Below are 12,953 nucleotides of genomic sequence, written 5' to 3' on the forward strand. Positions count from 1 at the left end.
ACTACTCGATAATCTCTCTAATAGGCTTTACCACACTTTTTATCAAACGGACTACTCGACAATCTCCCTAATAGGCTCCACCACAATTTCTATCAAACGTTAACTATATTCATACAAAATTAAATTAAATTAAATCCCGATAAACTAAAATTGAGTCTAAATAATTTTTGAACAAAAATTTAGAACATAAGTATTATGATGAGGTTGCATATCACTGTTTTCTCAGAGATAGAGTGGGCGGATTCCCCACCCCAAAATTTGTGGGAATCTAGTTTCCACCGTCAATTTTTTTCAATTTATTATTCTTTTAATAAAATTTTTTTCAATTTATTATTCTTTTAATAAAATAGTTATTTCAAAGTTTTCATTTTTTTTTAGTATAATTTTTATTAAAAAAATGGTAAAAAAAATATAATAAATTAATATATTTTATAAATAATGTTATATCAATATAATTTTTAAAAATTTAAATAATAGGAATTCCCTCTTCGTTTGGGGTGGGTCCCGCAGTACGCTAAGAACAAAAAAAAAAAGTATATATATACATATTATTCAAAAGAATATGTTTGGGTATGTGTGAAAATTCCCCCAAGTGGAATATCCATTTGGAGTATACGAATCTAAATCCCATCCCCCAGGACCCAAATTTTTCATAGGCGATCTTCCGCCATGGGAGCACAATCGCTTATCATAGAAGTAAGTTTAATCATCTCCTTCATATTTTCGTCTTTAAACTCTGCAATTCCCTTAGGTAGTTCTGCTAAGGTTTTCGCAGAATAATGTTGTATGCAAGGCGATACTGTGTTAGTTTTCCACTTCGAATGCACGGTCTTAATCGTATTAGGTGTTTATTAGCATTACAATCCCCATTGCTGCGAGGTTCTGTATTTCTAATGAAGCATGCGCTGGAGATGTTTGATGCATTGTCAGTATGGTTGTTTTATTTTGTGCGCTGTGTTTGATGGAAATGATGATCTGATGTGAGGGATGATAGTATCGTTCGGTATTCTACATTCTCATGAAAACTGGTTGGGAGTTGTTCGTAAGTTCAGATGGTTAGGGATTCAGATTGACTGGCAAGATATGTTTTGCGTTACTGGTTTTGATCCTTGGACGAGAAAACTTCTTGGGATTTTTCTCTTTTTTTTTTTTATCAAAGGACAGGATCATTAGTTCAATGAAAGTACATTTACCAAACTTGTTTTTCAAACCTTGATTAAAATAAGCACATAATTTTAGTTCTTATTCTGTCACTTATATGTATAGTACAGTCCTACGCTATTATTCGTTTGATCTCAGTTCCTTGTATGTAACAATTCAAGCCCACTGCTAGCGATATTGTTCTCTTTGGGCTTTTCACAGCTAGCAGATATTGTCCTCTTTGGACTTCTTCGATTTTGGACTTTTTCGATATTGTCCTCTTTGAACTTCTTCGATTTTGGACTTTTTCGATATTGTCCTCTTTGGACTTCTTCGATTTTGGACTTTTTCGATATTGTCCTCTTAGGGCATTCCCCCACTAGCAGATATTGTTCTCTTTGAGCTTTCCCTTTCGGGCTTCCCCTCAAGGTTCTTAAAACGTGTTTTTTATGGAGAGGTTTCCACACCATTATAAAAAAAAATTTGTTCTCCGCCCCAATCGCTGTGGGATCTCACATTGTAACTTCGTAAAATCATCACTATTATAGTCTCATCTCAGCTTTGTAGTCTCATCTTAGCTTTGGGAATACATATCAAGTAGCCAAGTAGGTTCATTCCCAGATTTCAGTTCTAATTTAATTGGATTTTTAACAAATGAAAAGATCAAAAGTGATGAAGTATAGGTGAAAGAAATGTAATCTAGATTAAAATTCAATGAATAGTAAGCAACCCACAGTTTTAAGGGTCGCTTTCTTAAAGAATGTTAAAAGATTTCAGGTTTTTAATGAAGGTTTCCCCAACAACGGAGCCAACCTTGATAAAGACAGCAGGATAGGCAACTGGAGCGTCTACTTTAATTTCGCAGCCGGGTTTAGCATATATCTCCCCTGTCCATATATGTTGCCATGAAGAACTTTCTCCCAAAGGAAAGTAGGCTTTGACATTGTTCTTGCCTTTGTCAAGGACAGGCACAACTAGGATCTCAGAACCAACCAAAAACTGCTGGTGACCCAATGTGAGCACATACTCATCTTCTGGGTAGTGAACAAATAGGTGGCGGCATACGGGCAGGCCCCTTTGAGCGGCTTCCTGTATTGTTTAGGGTCATAAGATCTGCGTGGAGTTTGAAAATATAGAAGTTGCAGATTAAATGTAAAAGTTTTTCGTATTTACCTTCACAAGTTGGATTCTGTAGAACTTCCAAGCACAATAGACCTTGGCAAAGCGAGCAAACTGAGACAATGTTCGGTCGTTCGAGTAGAATTGGCTGTTGTAGGTAGGTTTGTTTCCCTGCATGCAGAAGACAGTTGAAAACTGACTTAACTAGACTGTGTATGTTGGAAATTTGTAAAGGATAATGATACTCTAATGCAAGTTTTGCATAGTTGTAAGAGTATATATATGATAACTAAGTCTTCCCTTTCATTTGGATGCAAACCATAGTTGATTTGATATAAATCTCGGTGGAGGTTTTAAGCTTCCATTTGTTTGGAGAATTTTTAAGAAGATAAGATAATGCAATCTTGAAAGCTTGCTTCTTATGCATTCAGCATTTTGTGCTTTGATGGTAAATTTGATGTCGCACATAATGTTTTTTCAGGTTTTGATCCTTGTCAGAGAAGGGGGCAGAGAAAACAAGGGAAAAAAAGTAAAGTTTGTTTGTAACTTACTTCATGGGTTCTGAAAACAGTGGTAAAAGCATTTAACTCCATCCATCGTAGAAGCAGTTCCTCACTTCTTCGGTACTTGATGAACGGTAAATTTACTGCACAGTACCCTCCTATATCACTGTGATTAAAAGCATACCCTGAAAGTCCACTGCTTAAAAGGCCAGTGACAGCACTCTTTATCCCATCATTGGCTTGCCAGCTTACCATTTGGTCTCCTTCCCAAAATAGCATACCCCATTTGGGACTGTTTCTGAAACCAGCTCTCATGAAGAAAACTAAGGCCTCTTGTGGGTCTTCTTTCTCCTTACCAACAAGTTTACTTTTCCATTCATCTGCAAATTCTCTGTTTATCTGCGCCCACATTTCTGGGTATCTGTTATGTGCAGTAATAGGATCTTCACCTGAAATTATGGTTCTAAATCCGTGAGTAATAGTAATATCTCACAGGTGGGGAAGTACATTGGTTACATCGATTTTCACAAAAAACTGAATTAAGTTACTGTCCAGGATGCAGACAAAAATGTAGAAAAAATAGGGAATCTGGAACTCATGTGATGACCCTGCTTTGTGGGAATTACGAAATTTCATGTTCATTTCAACTTGGAAGATCAATATTCAAGAAACTATGCAAGATCGATCAATGCATATAATTCCTTCCTTTCCAGTTCATCTCTAACCAGGGAAACGACTTATCATGATTTCTGTGATAGATTTTAACAAAAGAGTACTATACATTATAGAAGAATCTCTTTTCTTGTCATGGATATTAAGAAAATCAAGGTAAAAACTCCCCCTTAGGTAGTTATTTTGAAATTAAGCACCAATATTAGCATTGAACAGTCATTTTTTCTTAGTATAACCTGAATATAGGGTGGCATCTATGGGCAAGCCTTCGCCAAAATCTGCCATCCATCCTCTCACTCCATCATTCACCATTTCTTGTAGAATTTCCTTGAACCAACTGGAAGTATTTGGGTGCGTAAGATCCAACATTCCCACATCAAAAGCTGTGTTGGGAACCATGTAGGGTTCTCCATTCTTCTTTACCAAGATCCCCAACTCCTTTGCTTCCTCATAAAGGTTTCTCCTTCTGTTCTGCTTCTGATCAATCTAAAGTCATGCAGAAATTTGAAACTGAAATGATTAGTCTTTAATATTTTATTTCAATTTTGGTGCTCATTGCATAGCAAGCTTTCTACTTATGTAGCCATTAAGAAGACAGTGTCAATGTCTCTTAGCTGAAAAACAGGATTTACAACATAAAGGGGGAGAAGAAAGAAAACTAGATGAAGATCCATGAGTGTAGTAACAATATTTCTGATTTGAGTGTTGAAGAAGAGAATACCGGAGCTAGGCAGGGATTGCAGTATGTCATTACTTTGATATGCTGAGCATCAAGATCTTTAATTAATTGTTTCCATCCACAGTACCTTGTTGTGTCAACTTCCCAGTTCCACCACAGTTGTGATCCAATTACCGTTTCTCTCTGCCCCACCCAGTCCTACATTAAGTTCTTCTTTTAGATAAGAATGAAAGTAAAAGAATGTGTTGAGGATTGTTGGGAGGGAGTCTCACATTGGCTAATTTAGGGAATGATCATATGGGTTTATAAGTAAGGAATACATCTCCATTGGTATGAAGCCTTTTGGGGAAGCCAATGTGGGGAGAGTCGTGATTTTTAACAGAATATCTATGCATTTTAGAAAAACTATACCATTTCAAAAACATGTAATATATAACTGTGCATCATTAGGTTTGATCCAGAAATCTAATACTAACTTATGGAAATGACAAATTTGTACTACCTGCAACCAAAATGCAGAAATAGGAACTTCATGAGCTTTTAGCACATCCCAGATTTGGCGGACTGCATCAGTGCCACCCTGCATCCCTACCACAGCACCTGATATTATCCATCCAGGAAGCTCTGGAGGCCTCCCAATGGTCTCAGTGAAACGTTCAATAAGCTCTGATGGCGAGTTCCCATGCAATATCCTTCCTTGAATGGAATTTCCATAAATCTGCCATCTCCGGTTCCCAGAAAATAGGAAAACTGTAAGTTTAAAATTCTTATATGAGCGCCTTACTTGTGCTTTTGGGGATATCCTGAGATGAAGAATTTAGATCTTTTCTCTTTACATTATAACTTTGTGTTAAAACAAATCTCTTGCTTTTATTTTTGGTATTTGTTATGTTTCTTTTTTACCTTCTACTTTTCAAATATTTCATGGCTTCTTAGGTTGAAGAAAGGCAGTAAAGAGCTATAGATATTGAAAGAGTACCTGAATCTGAACCGTATCGTTCTTTGTTAGATCAAATACAGAGTACTCGTATCCTTCAAGGTACAGAGACCTCATTCTGGATGTTATGTAAAATGGAGAAGGGGCATATGTAGTACTCCAATCACCTCCAGCCCTGAGGTCAAAAAAAAAAAAAAAAGTTCCAACTAAGTTTTAGAACTAGGAGGTTAGGAATCACGACCGTACACAATGGTATACCGTCCACTTTGAGCATAAGCTCCCATGTCTTTGCTTTGGGCTTCCCCAAAATGCCTCATATTAATGCTTCCACTAAATTAACCAATGTGGGACTCACACCCAATAGTCCTCAACAATCCTCTTCTCGAACAAAGTACACTATAAGCCTCCCCTTAATCGAGGCTCGACTCTTTTTTTAGAGCCCTCAAATACAGTACACCCTTTGTTCGACACTTTAGTCACTTTTGACTACACCTTCGAGGCTCACAATTCTTTGTTTGATATTTAAGATTCTATTTCATGGCTAAGTTTAGGGTCATGGCTCTGATACCATGTTAGGAATCACGACTCTCTACAATGGTATGATACTGTCCACTTTGAGCATAAGCTCTCATGGCTTTGTTTTGCTTTCGGCTTCCCCAAAAGGCCTCATACCAATGGAGATACCCATGATCTTCTACTAAATTAATCAATGTGGGACTCACACCCAATAATCCTCGACATAGGATATATATATATATATATATATATATATATGAAAGTATACTGTTAGTTTATCTTACCTGTAACTAACCAGATTAGCTGCAAAAGTGATAGGTTGATCTCCTCTACCAATACCCTGTTCTTGAACTAAGATTGGCACTCTTTTTCCCTTGAAGTCCATGTGAGAGAACTGCTCTCCAAAACCAAAGAATCTCTCCTTCTCTTCACTTGAATAAGTCAAGCATACCCTGTTGAATGCTTCAAATTCCTCGGGTGCTTTCAAGTCTTCTCTTTCCTTTTCTGAAGAAGAAACTCTGACACACCCTTTCAGTTTTGCCAAAGACCAATGCCATTCAACTTTCCCTTTCCTCAGCCGATGCAATCGAAACTTAAGCCTGCTGAGTCTCCCTCTTGAATGATATTCATAGCTGGGTTGCCCAAGCATCACTTGAAACCCAATTTGGCTGCTGTTTTTCTGTTCAAACAATACCCAATACCTTGCAGAAGCAGGCGGAACATTGAAACCAGTTTCTTGAAGACTGTTGTTGTTGTTCTTCTTTATCATCTTCTTCTTGGTATTGAATATTCTGCCATTAATGAGCAACATAGGGAACTGGGCATCTTTTTTATGGCTTTTCTGGTCCAAATCCAAATACCCAGATGGAAAATGATGATCCCTAACCTCCAATTCATAATCGCAGCCATTGATCTCCTTAATGTCATCAATTGTTTGATGATTACAAACCAAACGTATAGCCCCATCTTTGACAGCAAACGAACCTCGGCTTTCTTCCACCTCAGTTTCCACCATTGCTGCAGATACGAAAGCTCGCCCTGGGATTGTTGACCAGATTGATCTGCTGGGTTGAGAGAGATGATGAATTGAGAGAGACCCACCATTTTCGGACCTCCATAGAAGCTGGAAATCCTGTCCGATTGAGAAGACTCTGTACGGAGGAAGTGCTTGAAAGTTTGCAGAGAGGTCCCCCTGCACTAAAGGAGATGAAGTTGGAGGAGAAGGGAAAGGGTTGTTGAGGTGTATGTGATGCTTTTTGGTGATTTTAAGGTTTTTCATGCTTGTGTTGTGTTGGAATAAGGAGAAGAAGACCATGGAAGTTCCGAAAGTTCATATACACACTGGAAGGCTTTTGAAATCTTACGAGGAAGAGAAGTCCTTGGTTGCTTCCATTTCTGGGATGGTACGCATTTCTCTATTGCATCATTAGAATATATGACTAAATATACTAAATTGCCAATAGGTTTTTTATTTTCAATTTTTTTTTCTTAATTTTTTTAATTTTTAATTTTTTTTAATTTGTTTTTTTAGTTCGGAGTAGAGTTAGACATTGATTGAAAATATATATCTTAATCAATTAAACTATGTTTAGGTTGACCATTGTATTTATGAGATCCCACATCGATTAAATAGAGGAACAAGTGTCAGAGCGAGGACGCTGGGTCTCGAATGGGGTGGATTGTGAGATTCCACATTGATTAGAGAGGGGAACGGATGCCAGCGAGGACGCTGAGCTGCGAAGGGGGTGGATTGTGAGATTCCACATTGATTAAAGAGGGGAACGGATGCCAGCGAGAACGCTGAGCTGCGAAGGGGATGGATTATGAGATCTTACATACGGGAACAAAACATTATTATAAAGGTGTCATTTCTCTATCCGTTTTAAAAAACCTTGAGAGGAAGCTTGAAAAGAAAAGCCTAAAGAGGACAATATCGGCTAGTGGTGGGCTTAGGTTGTTACAGTATGGATGATGAGATCCCACGATGGTTTTAGAGCAGAGCGAAATATTTTTTTGTAAAAGTGTGGAAATCTCTCTCTATCAAACGTGTTTAATAAAAATAAAAAAAAATAAAAAAATAAAAATAAAAAAAATAAAAAAAAAAACCTCAAAGGAAAGTTTAAAAAATGACAATATCTATCGACGGTAAACTTGGGTTTCCGATTTTTGTAATATGAAATTTGGGTAATAAACTTGGGTTTCAGATTTTTGTTGGTTTAATAATTATTCCATTATTAGTGTTTTTTTGTAATAAATTATATTTATAATTTGTTTTTCTTTGCTTTCTAATCTACTCTTCTTTTTAATATAAAATTTGGGTATAAATTATAATTAAAAATGAATTAATTATAAAATTGAGCATGATTGTGTTGAATATATATATATATATATATTGATAAAAATGAATTATATTTGCTTAATACACAAATAAATCATCTCTGTACAATTTATCTTTTTTTAATTATTAAAAAGATGTTAAATTAATAAAAATTACCCCTACACTATATATTTTGAAACTCATAAATTTTTTAAAAAATCTAAAAAAAATATTCTTAGAGTTATTAAAATATCTTTGAATTTTAAAAATTTTCATTAATACCTTTTATTTTTTTAAAGAAAGTTTAAATATATATTTTATCGAGTACTATTATTTTAAAGAAAATTTAAATATATATTTTATCGAGTACTATTATGTTTAAAAAATATCTATGAAATTTTAAATTAGCATTAACATATTTTACCTTTTTTAAAAAAAATTCTTAACTTTAACCTAAAGATGAAAATTGTCCTCATAAATTATCTACAAACATTTTAATTTTTTTTTAGGTTTAAAACTGATTTTGAAATTTTTAAAAAGTTCAAATATATTGCGTATTTTTTTAATTTAAAAATATTTTTATTAATTTAACCAAAAATAAATAAATAAATAATAATTGGTCTCCTCCCTTTAAATATGTATTGGAGATGCATTTGGTGAGATACTTAGCCTATGTTCATTCCTATGAATCATAACATTTTTAGTGTCCCAATTCATTCACATCCGTAAATCAACTTTAAAAAATTCAATTTTATATCGATTTTAATACATTTTTAAATTTTTTATTTTGTTTCCAATAAATTCTTAATTTTTTTTTTATTATTTTATATCTAATATGAAATTGATCTAATTAATATATTTATTTAAATCTACCTATCTATTAAACATGAAAAATGAAATTTTAAGGTTCGACCTAAAATTCAATTTTATATCTAATATATTAATTGACCATTAATTTTATTTTTTTTAAAAATTGAATATAGCATAGTTTTATTAAATAAAAAAATATTTAAATTTAGATGGCATAATCGCACTCGCAACAGATTTGCAATTGTGCGGCACTCACTTATGCAATTGTGCGGCACTCACTTTCTAACGATAAGTGAGCTAAGTCAATTCGTTCTTGCGTCGCCTACGGCTATGCTCAAGTCTTTGGCTTCCGTTTAAGAGAAGGTTTTAGAAAACGAGGGCAGAGAGAAATTTTTGAAAAAGAGAGATTTTGGAAAGAGATGTTAGATAAGCAACAACAACTCACAGTATATAACCTTGGATAGGGAGAAGTTGACGTTAAATACAAAATTTAAAGTTTGAGACTTATTTGACATAAAACTAAAACTCCAAAAACTAAGTAAGTAGAAAACCGTCTTTTAGGCTCCCGATTGATTTTATCAAAGTTCAAGTTATTCCTCTTCCTCAGCCAATTTCCGACCTTCTTATCACACCAATCAGAGAAGAGACATGATTGAAATCTGGGAGACGGTCGAAATTGAAATTTACTTCTTTTCATATTTTCTCTTTTATTGGAATTTTCAAATCTCAAGTAAAGGCGTTTGCGCATTCGTAAGTTAATGAAAACGCTTAACATTGCGTTGTAATTCATAGATGAAAGGGTTTGATGTGTTGGGTGTAGTTTTGTCTCTCACATGCATCAATGCATCTAGCCTTCTTTTCTTGCCATATTCAAACAAGACACCTCTTTCAAACCCTTTCATGTCATGTGTTTCCACATAAACTTTGCCTTGTACACTTCAAAAACCCTACAAAATTACAAATAGTTTGATGTAATGACCCGACTTTTCGTTCCTCGAAAAAAAAAAAGGTGCTACTTAAGAACAACGGAGAAAAACGATTTGATTTATACTCAACAACTTTAACAATCGTACCTACATACTTAAACATACCTAAACGATTTCTGATTAAGTAACTCGTTTGTTTTTGTTAGCTTTCGAGTAGACGTCACTGTCAATCACATGTGCCTTAGCTGATAATTGTAACAACCCTAAATTTATGCTAGTTTAAAGTCGCTATTGTCTTCATAACATGACTTCTTATGCAAAATAATTGTAACGACTCAGATCCACCGCTAGCAGATATTGTCCTCTTTGGGCTTCCCCTCAAAGCTTTAAAACGCGTCTGCTAGGGGAAGGTTTCCACACCCTTATAAATGGTTAATCATTTAAAATATCTTCATAAAATATTCCATGGACTTACATGTTTAAGAAAAGGTCTTTGAAGCAATACAAACAAAAGCTAAATAAAGCAAGGTAAATATTAAAAATGGCAATGACCTGTATTAACCTAAGGTCTAGGAATTTTAAGAAATACTCAATAAGTGACCCCATTATTGGGATTAGGGAATGCAAACACATGCAACTCATGATTAGCGACCTATCATTTAAAATCATCATAGAGGTGGCCTCCAGTTCGGACAAATTGGATGTGTGGTACTTCCATACACACGGCTCACACGTGCAAGCGTGAGCCCACCAAGCGGTTTGCACACTCTCTTGGCCCATCATAGTCATGCTAGTTGGATGTAGCCGAATGTCTGGAGGTACAATAAACCCTTGAATATCAGGCATGATATCATCATCACCAAAGTGTACGTGTCCGTATTCATCATTATAAATCGAGAAGTAACCCGATGTAAATGAACATACAATATGCATGAAGTTCCTATAATTTTCATCTTAAATCATTCTTATGACACAACCCTATACATCCTTCCCCTATTACTCTAGCTAACATGCATGCATAAGCCTTCATACATTCATCATCAATAACAACAACATCATTTAGGGTTGTATGTTAGAAAAATCTTCATCATAATGCAACATGGCATCTTGTACATGCGCATCATCATAATATGAGATATCATCATATTGTGTCATATCGTCATCATACATCTTATGTCATCATGCATCATTTGTTGAGTTTTATGTCCTAAAACTCATAGTTTGTAAACAAAAACATATTCTATTTTCAATAAAGTTATTATTGTTGTTTATTCAGTAAAGATTGTTATTGAATAAAGTGAACTTTACGATCATTAATCTAAATCCAATAAACTAAGAACACTAGCTATAGTATGATTACTTGAACTATATGTAGAGACATAAGAGTGGATCAAGTTCAAGTATATATAGTCAAAATTATCTATAGTATAAGGATAAGGCTGAGTACCTTATTCAAGGGACACTATGGATGCGGCCCACTTTTGTATATGATATAAACAATGTGATCACTAAATTGTACATGTGGAGACATGTGAGTGGGGGCGTCCTATGCAATGAGTACTGCATAAGATCGAACCATGAAGAAAACCACTCTCACTTTATAATGTCATTTACTGTTGAGACTGATTTTCTTTTCATTCGATAACCTAGGTAACTCGGTTTTAATCCTAAGCTAACCATTAACTCCTGTTTATTCGGAATTATCCTTAGATTTGCATGGGTGAGAGTGGCTCTAGTTCGCCGACTCAATAGGCCTCCCATTTCAGGGGTAAGACTGAGTGAATGGCTGGGGACGTGGGGTGCAAGATGGAATTCACTCCTATCCACTTTTAGGGATAGAAGAGAGGTAGTTCCCTTAACCACTGGCTCTAGGTCTTGAACAAGGGGCCCCACCCTCTCATTAGCCTGAGAGAGATTCGGTTTACTGGTTGGACCACAAACCAATTGTTCATTAGAGGATCAGTGAGACATAAGGAACAAGAAGTAACTTTAGGGGTAAAATGGTAAATTGACCCAGCTCTAGTTACGAACAACCTGTGAAGGATCGACTTACTAATCATAGTTATATCAAATGGACAGGAATATATCTATAGTGAGGGGAGTGCAACTACTAGGCTATAGTGGAGTGTCCTAGTAGTTAACGAATGTTGGTTAACAAGGTTAATGAGTTTAACCGGTTAATCTTGGATCGTTGGAGACCATGATCTATAGGTCCATTAGGTCCCTCTGCTAGCTCATATCGGACTAAACCATAGAACAGTGTGACGAGTGAGTTCGAAGTGTTCGAATTCAAATTAGGGAATATGCGCTAAATATATACGATATATTTAACCGCTTTTTTGTTTTATTTACAAATTAAACAAAAAGAGAGAATCGGAGATATTTAAATAAGATTTAAATATTTTTATCAGTATGTGTCGGAATTGATTGAGATTGACATTTAAATTAATATTAAATATTAATTAAATTGTTTAATTAATCATTTAATATTACTTTAATTTAAAATTAATTATTTAAATTAATTGTTGAATGAAAATGGAGAAAGTCAAAATGTTGACTTCACTCAATGGAAAAATTGATGGAGTTAATGGAATTTTGAGCGTGAAAATTTGGTGATCTCAAATTTGCATAAACATGCAAACATGACTCTTTAAATAGAGTGATCATGGTACATAGAAGGTCTTATTCTTATTGGTGAAAAACCTTGAGAAAAAGCCTCTCACAAACACTCTCTTCATATATACAAAATCCCTCCCAAGTTTAGTCACTCATCGGATTCCACAATCCCGTTCTAAGGCCGAAGGATAGTGGAGAAGACACTAGTGGTGGTTCGAAACCGGTTCGTGAGGAAAAAGGAGTTTGAACTACAAAAGGTTAGTATCTAAACTCATTAAGTTTTAAAACTTATGAACATGCTAGTTATTTACTATAATTGATGTTCTAAAAGTGCCTAAGATCCAAATTGCTTCCGCATGTGTTAAATTAACACCATCACCATCATCATATCGTATCAATTTACATCATCATATCATATAAATTCACATCATTATAATATTATATAAGCCTACATAACACGAACAAGGGCCACTAGACACGTGTCATCATACATAAAACAAGTCTTCCGATAGAGGCGATAGTAAAACCACTTACTTGGTTGGCCTTAGTTAATGTTCTCCCTAAACTTGAATGCTCGGTTTCATCCCTCGAAGTTGTTCCAAGTATCGTCGAGATGTTTGGCCCTATTAGAATATTCATTCAATAATCTTAGTGACGTTGAATTCTTAATTTAATTTAATTTAAACTAAGAGAATAGACTCATACTTACCTTAATTGC

At 34.9% G+C, this 12,953-nt stretch overlaps 1 protein-coding gene and 1 long non-coding RNA gene across 3 annotated transcripts; one reads left to right on the forward strand and one right to left on the reverse strand.

Moving 5' to 3' along the window:
* The first annotated feature begins 556 nt into the window (after positions 1–556).
* Positions 557–5,186, forward strand: LOC111804303 (uncharacterized). Of its 2 annotated transcripts, XR_015422762.1 has the most exons (4): positions 557–696; positions 2,741–2,896; positions 4,633–4,865; positions 5,050–5,186. It is a non-coding gene; the product is annotated as an uncharacterized LOC111804303 (long non-coding RNA). The 2 variants fall into 2 exon arrangements; XR_015422761.1 differs by lacking the exon at positions 5,050–5,186 and having other exon boundaries at positions 4,633–4,986.
* Positions 1,825–7,111, reverse strand: LOC111804301 (uncharacterized). The gene is made up of 8 exons (XM_023689056.2): positions 5,851–7,111; positions 5,093–5,225; positions 4,616–4,831; positions 4,156–4,311; positions 3,671–3,920; positions 2,811–3,211; positions 2,314–2,430; positions 1,825–2,229 (listed from the first exon to the last, which is right to left on the reverse strand). Exons 1-8 carry the CDS (start codon positions 6,879–6,881, stop codon positions 1,894–1,896), a joined length of 2,640 nt encoding a protein of 879 aa, XP_023544824.2. The 5' UTR covers positions 6,882–7,111; the 3' UTR covers positions 1,825–1,893.
* Positions 7,112–12,953: the final 5,842 nt, after the last annotated feature.

Source organism: Cucurbita pepo, chromosome 10 (assembly GCF_057944985.1).
Source record: "Cucurbita pepo subsp. pepo isolate OVF chromosome 10, ASM5794498v1, whole genome shotgun sequence".
In the NCBI taxonomy this organism is placed as follows: Eukaryota; Viridiplantae; Streptophyta; class Magnoliopsida; order Cucurbitales; family Cucurbitaceae; genus Cucurbita; species Cucurbita pepo.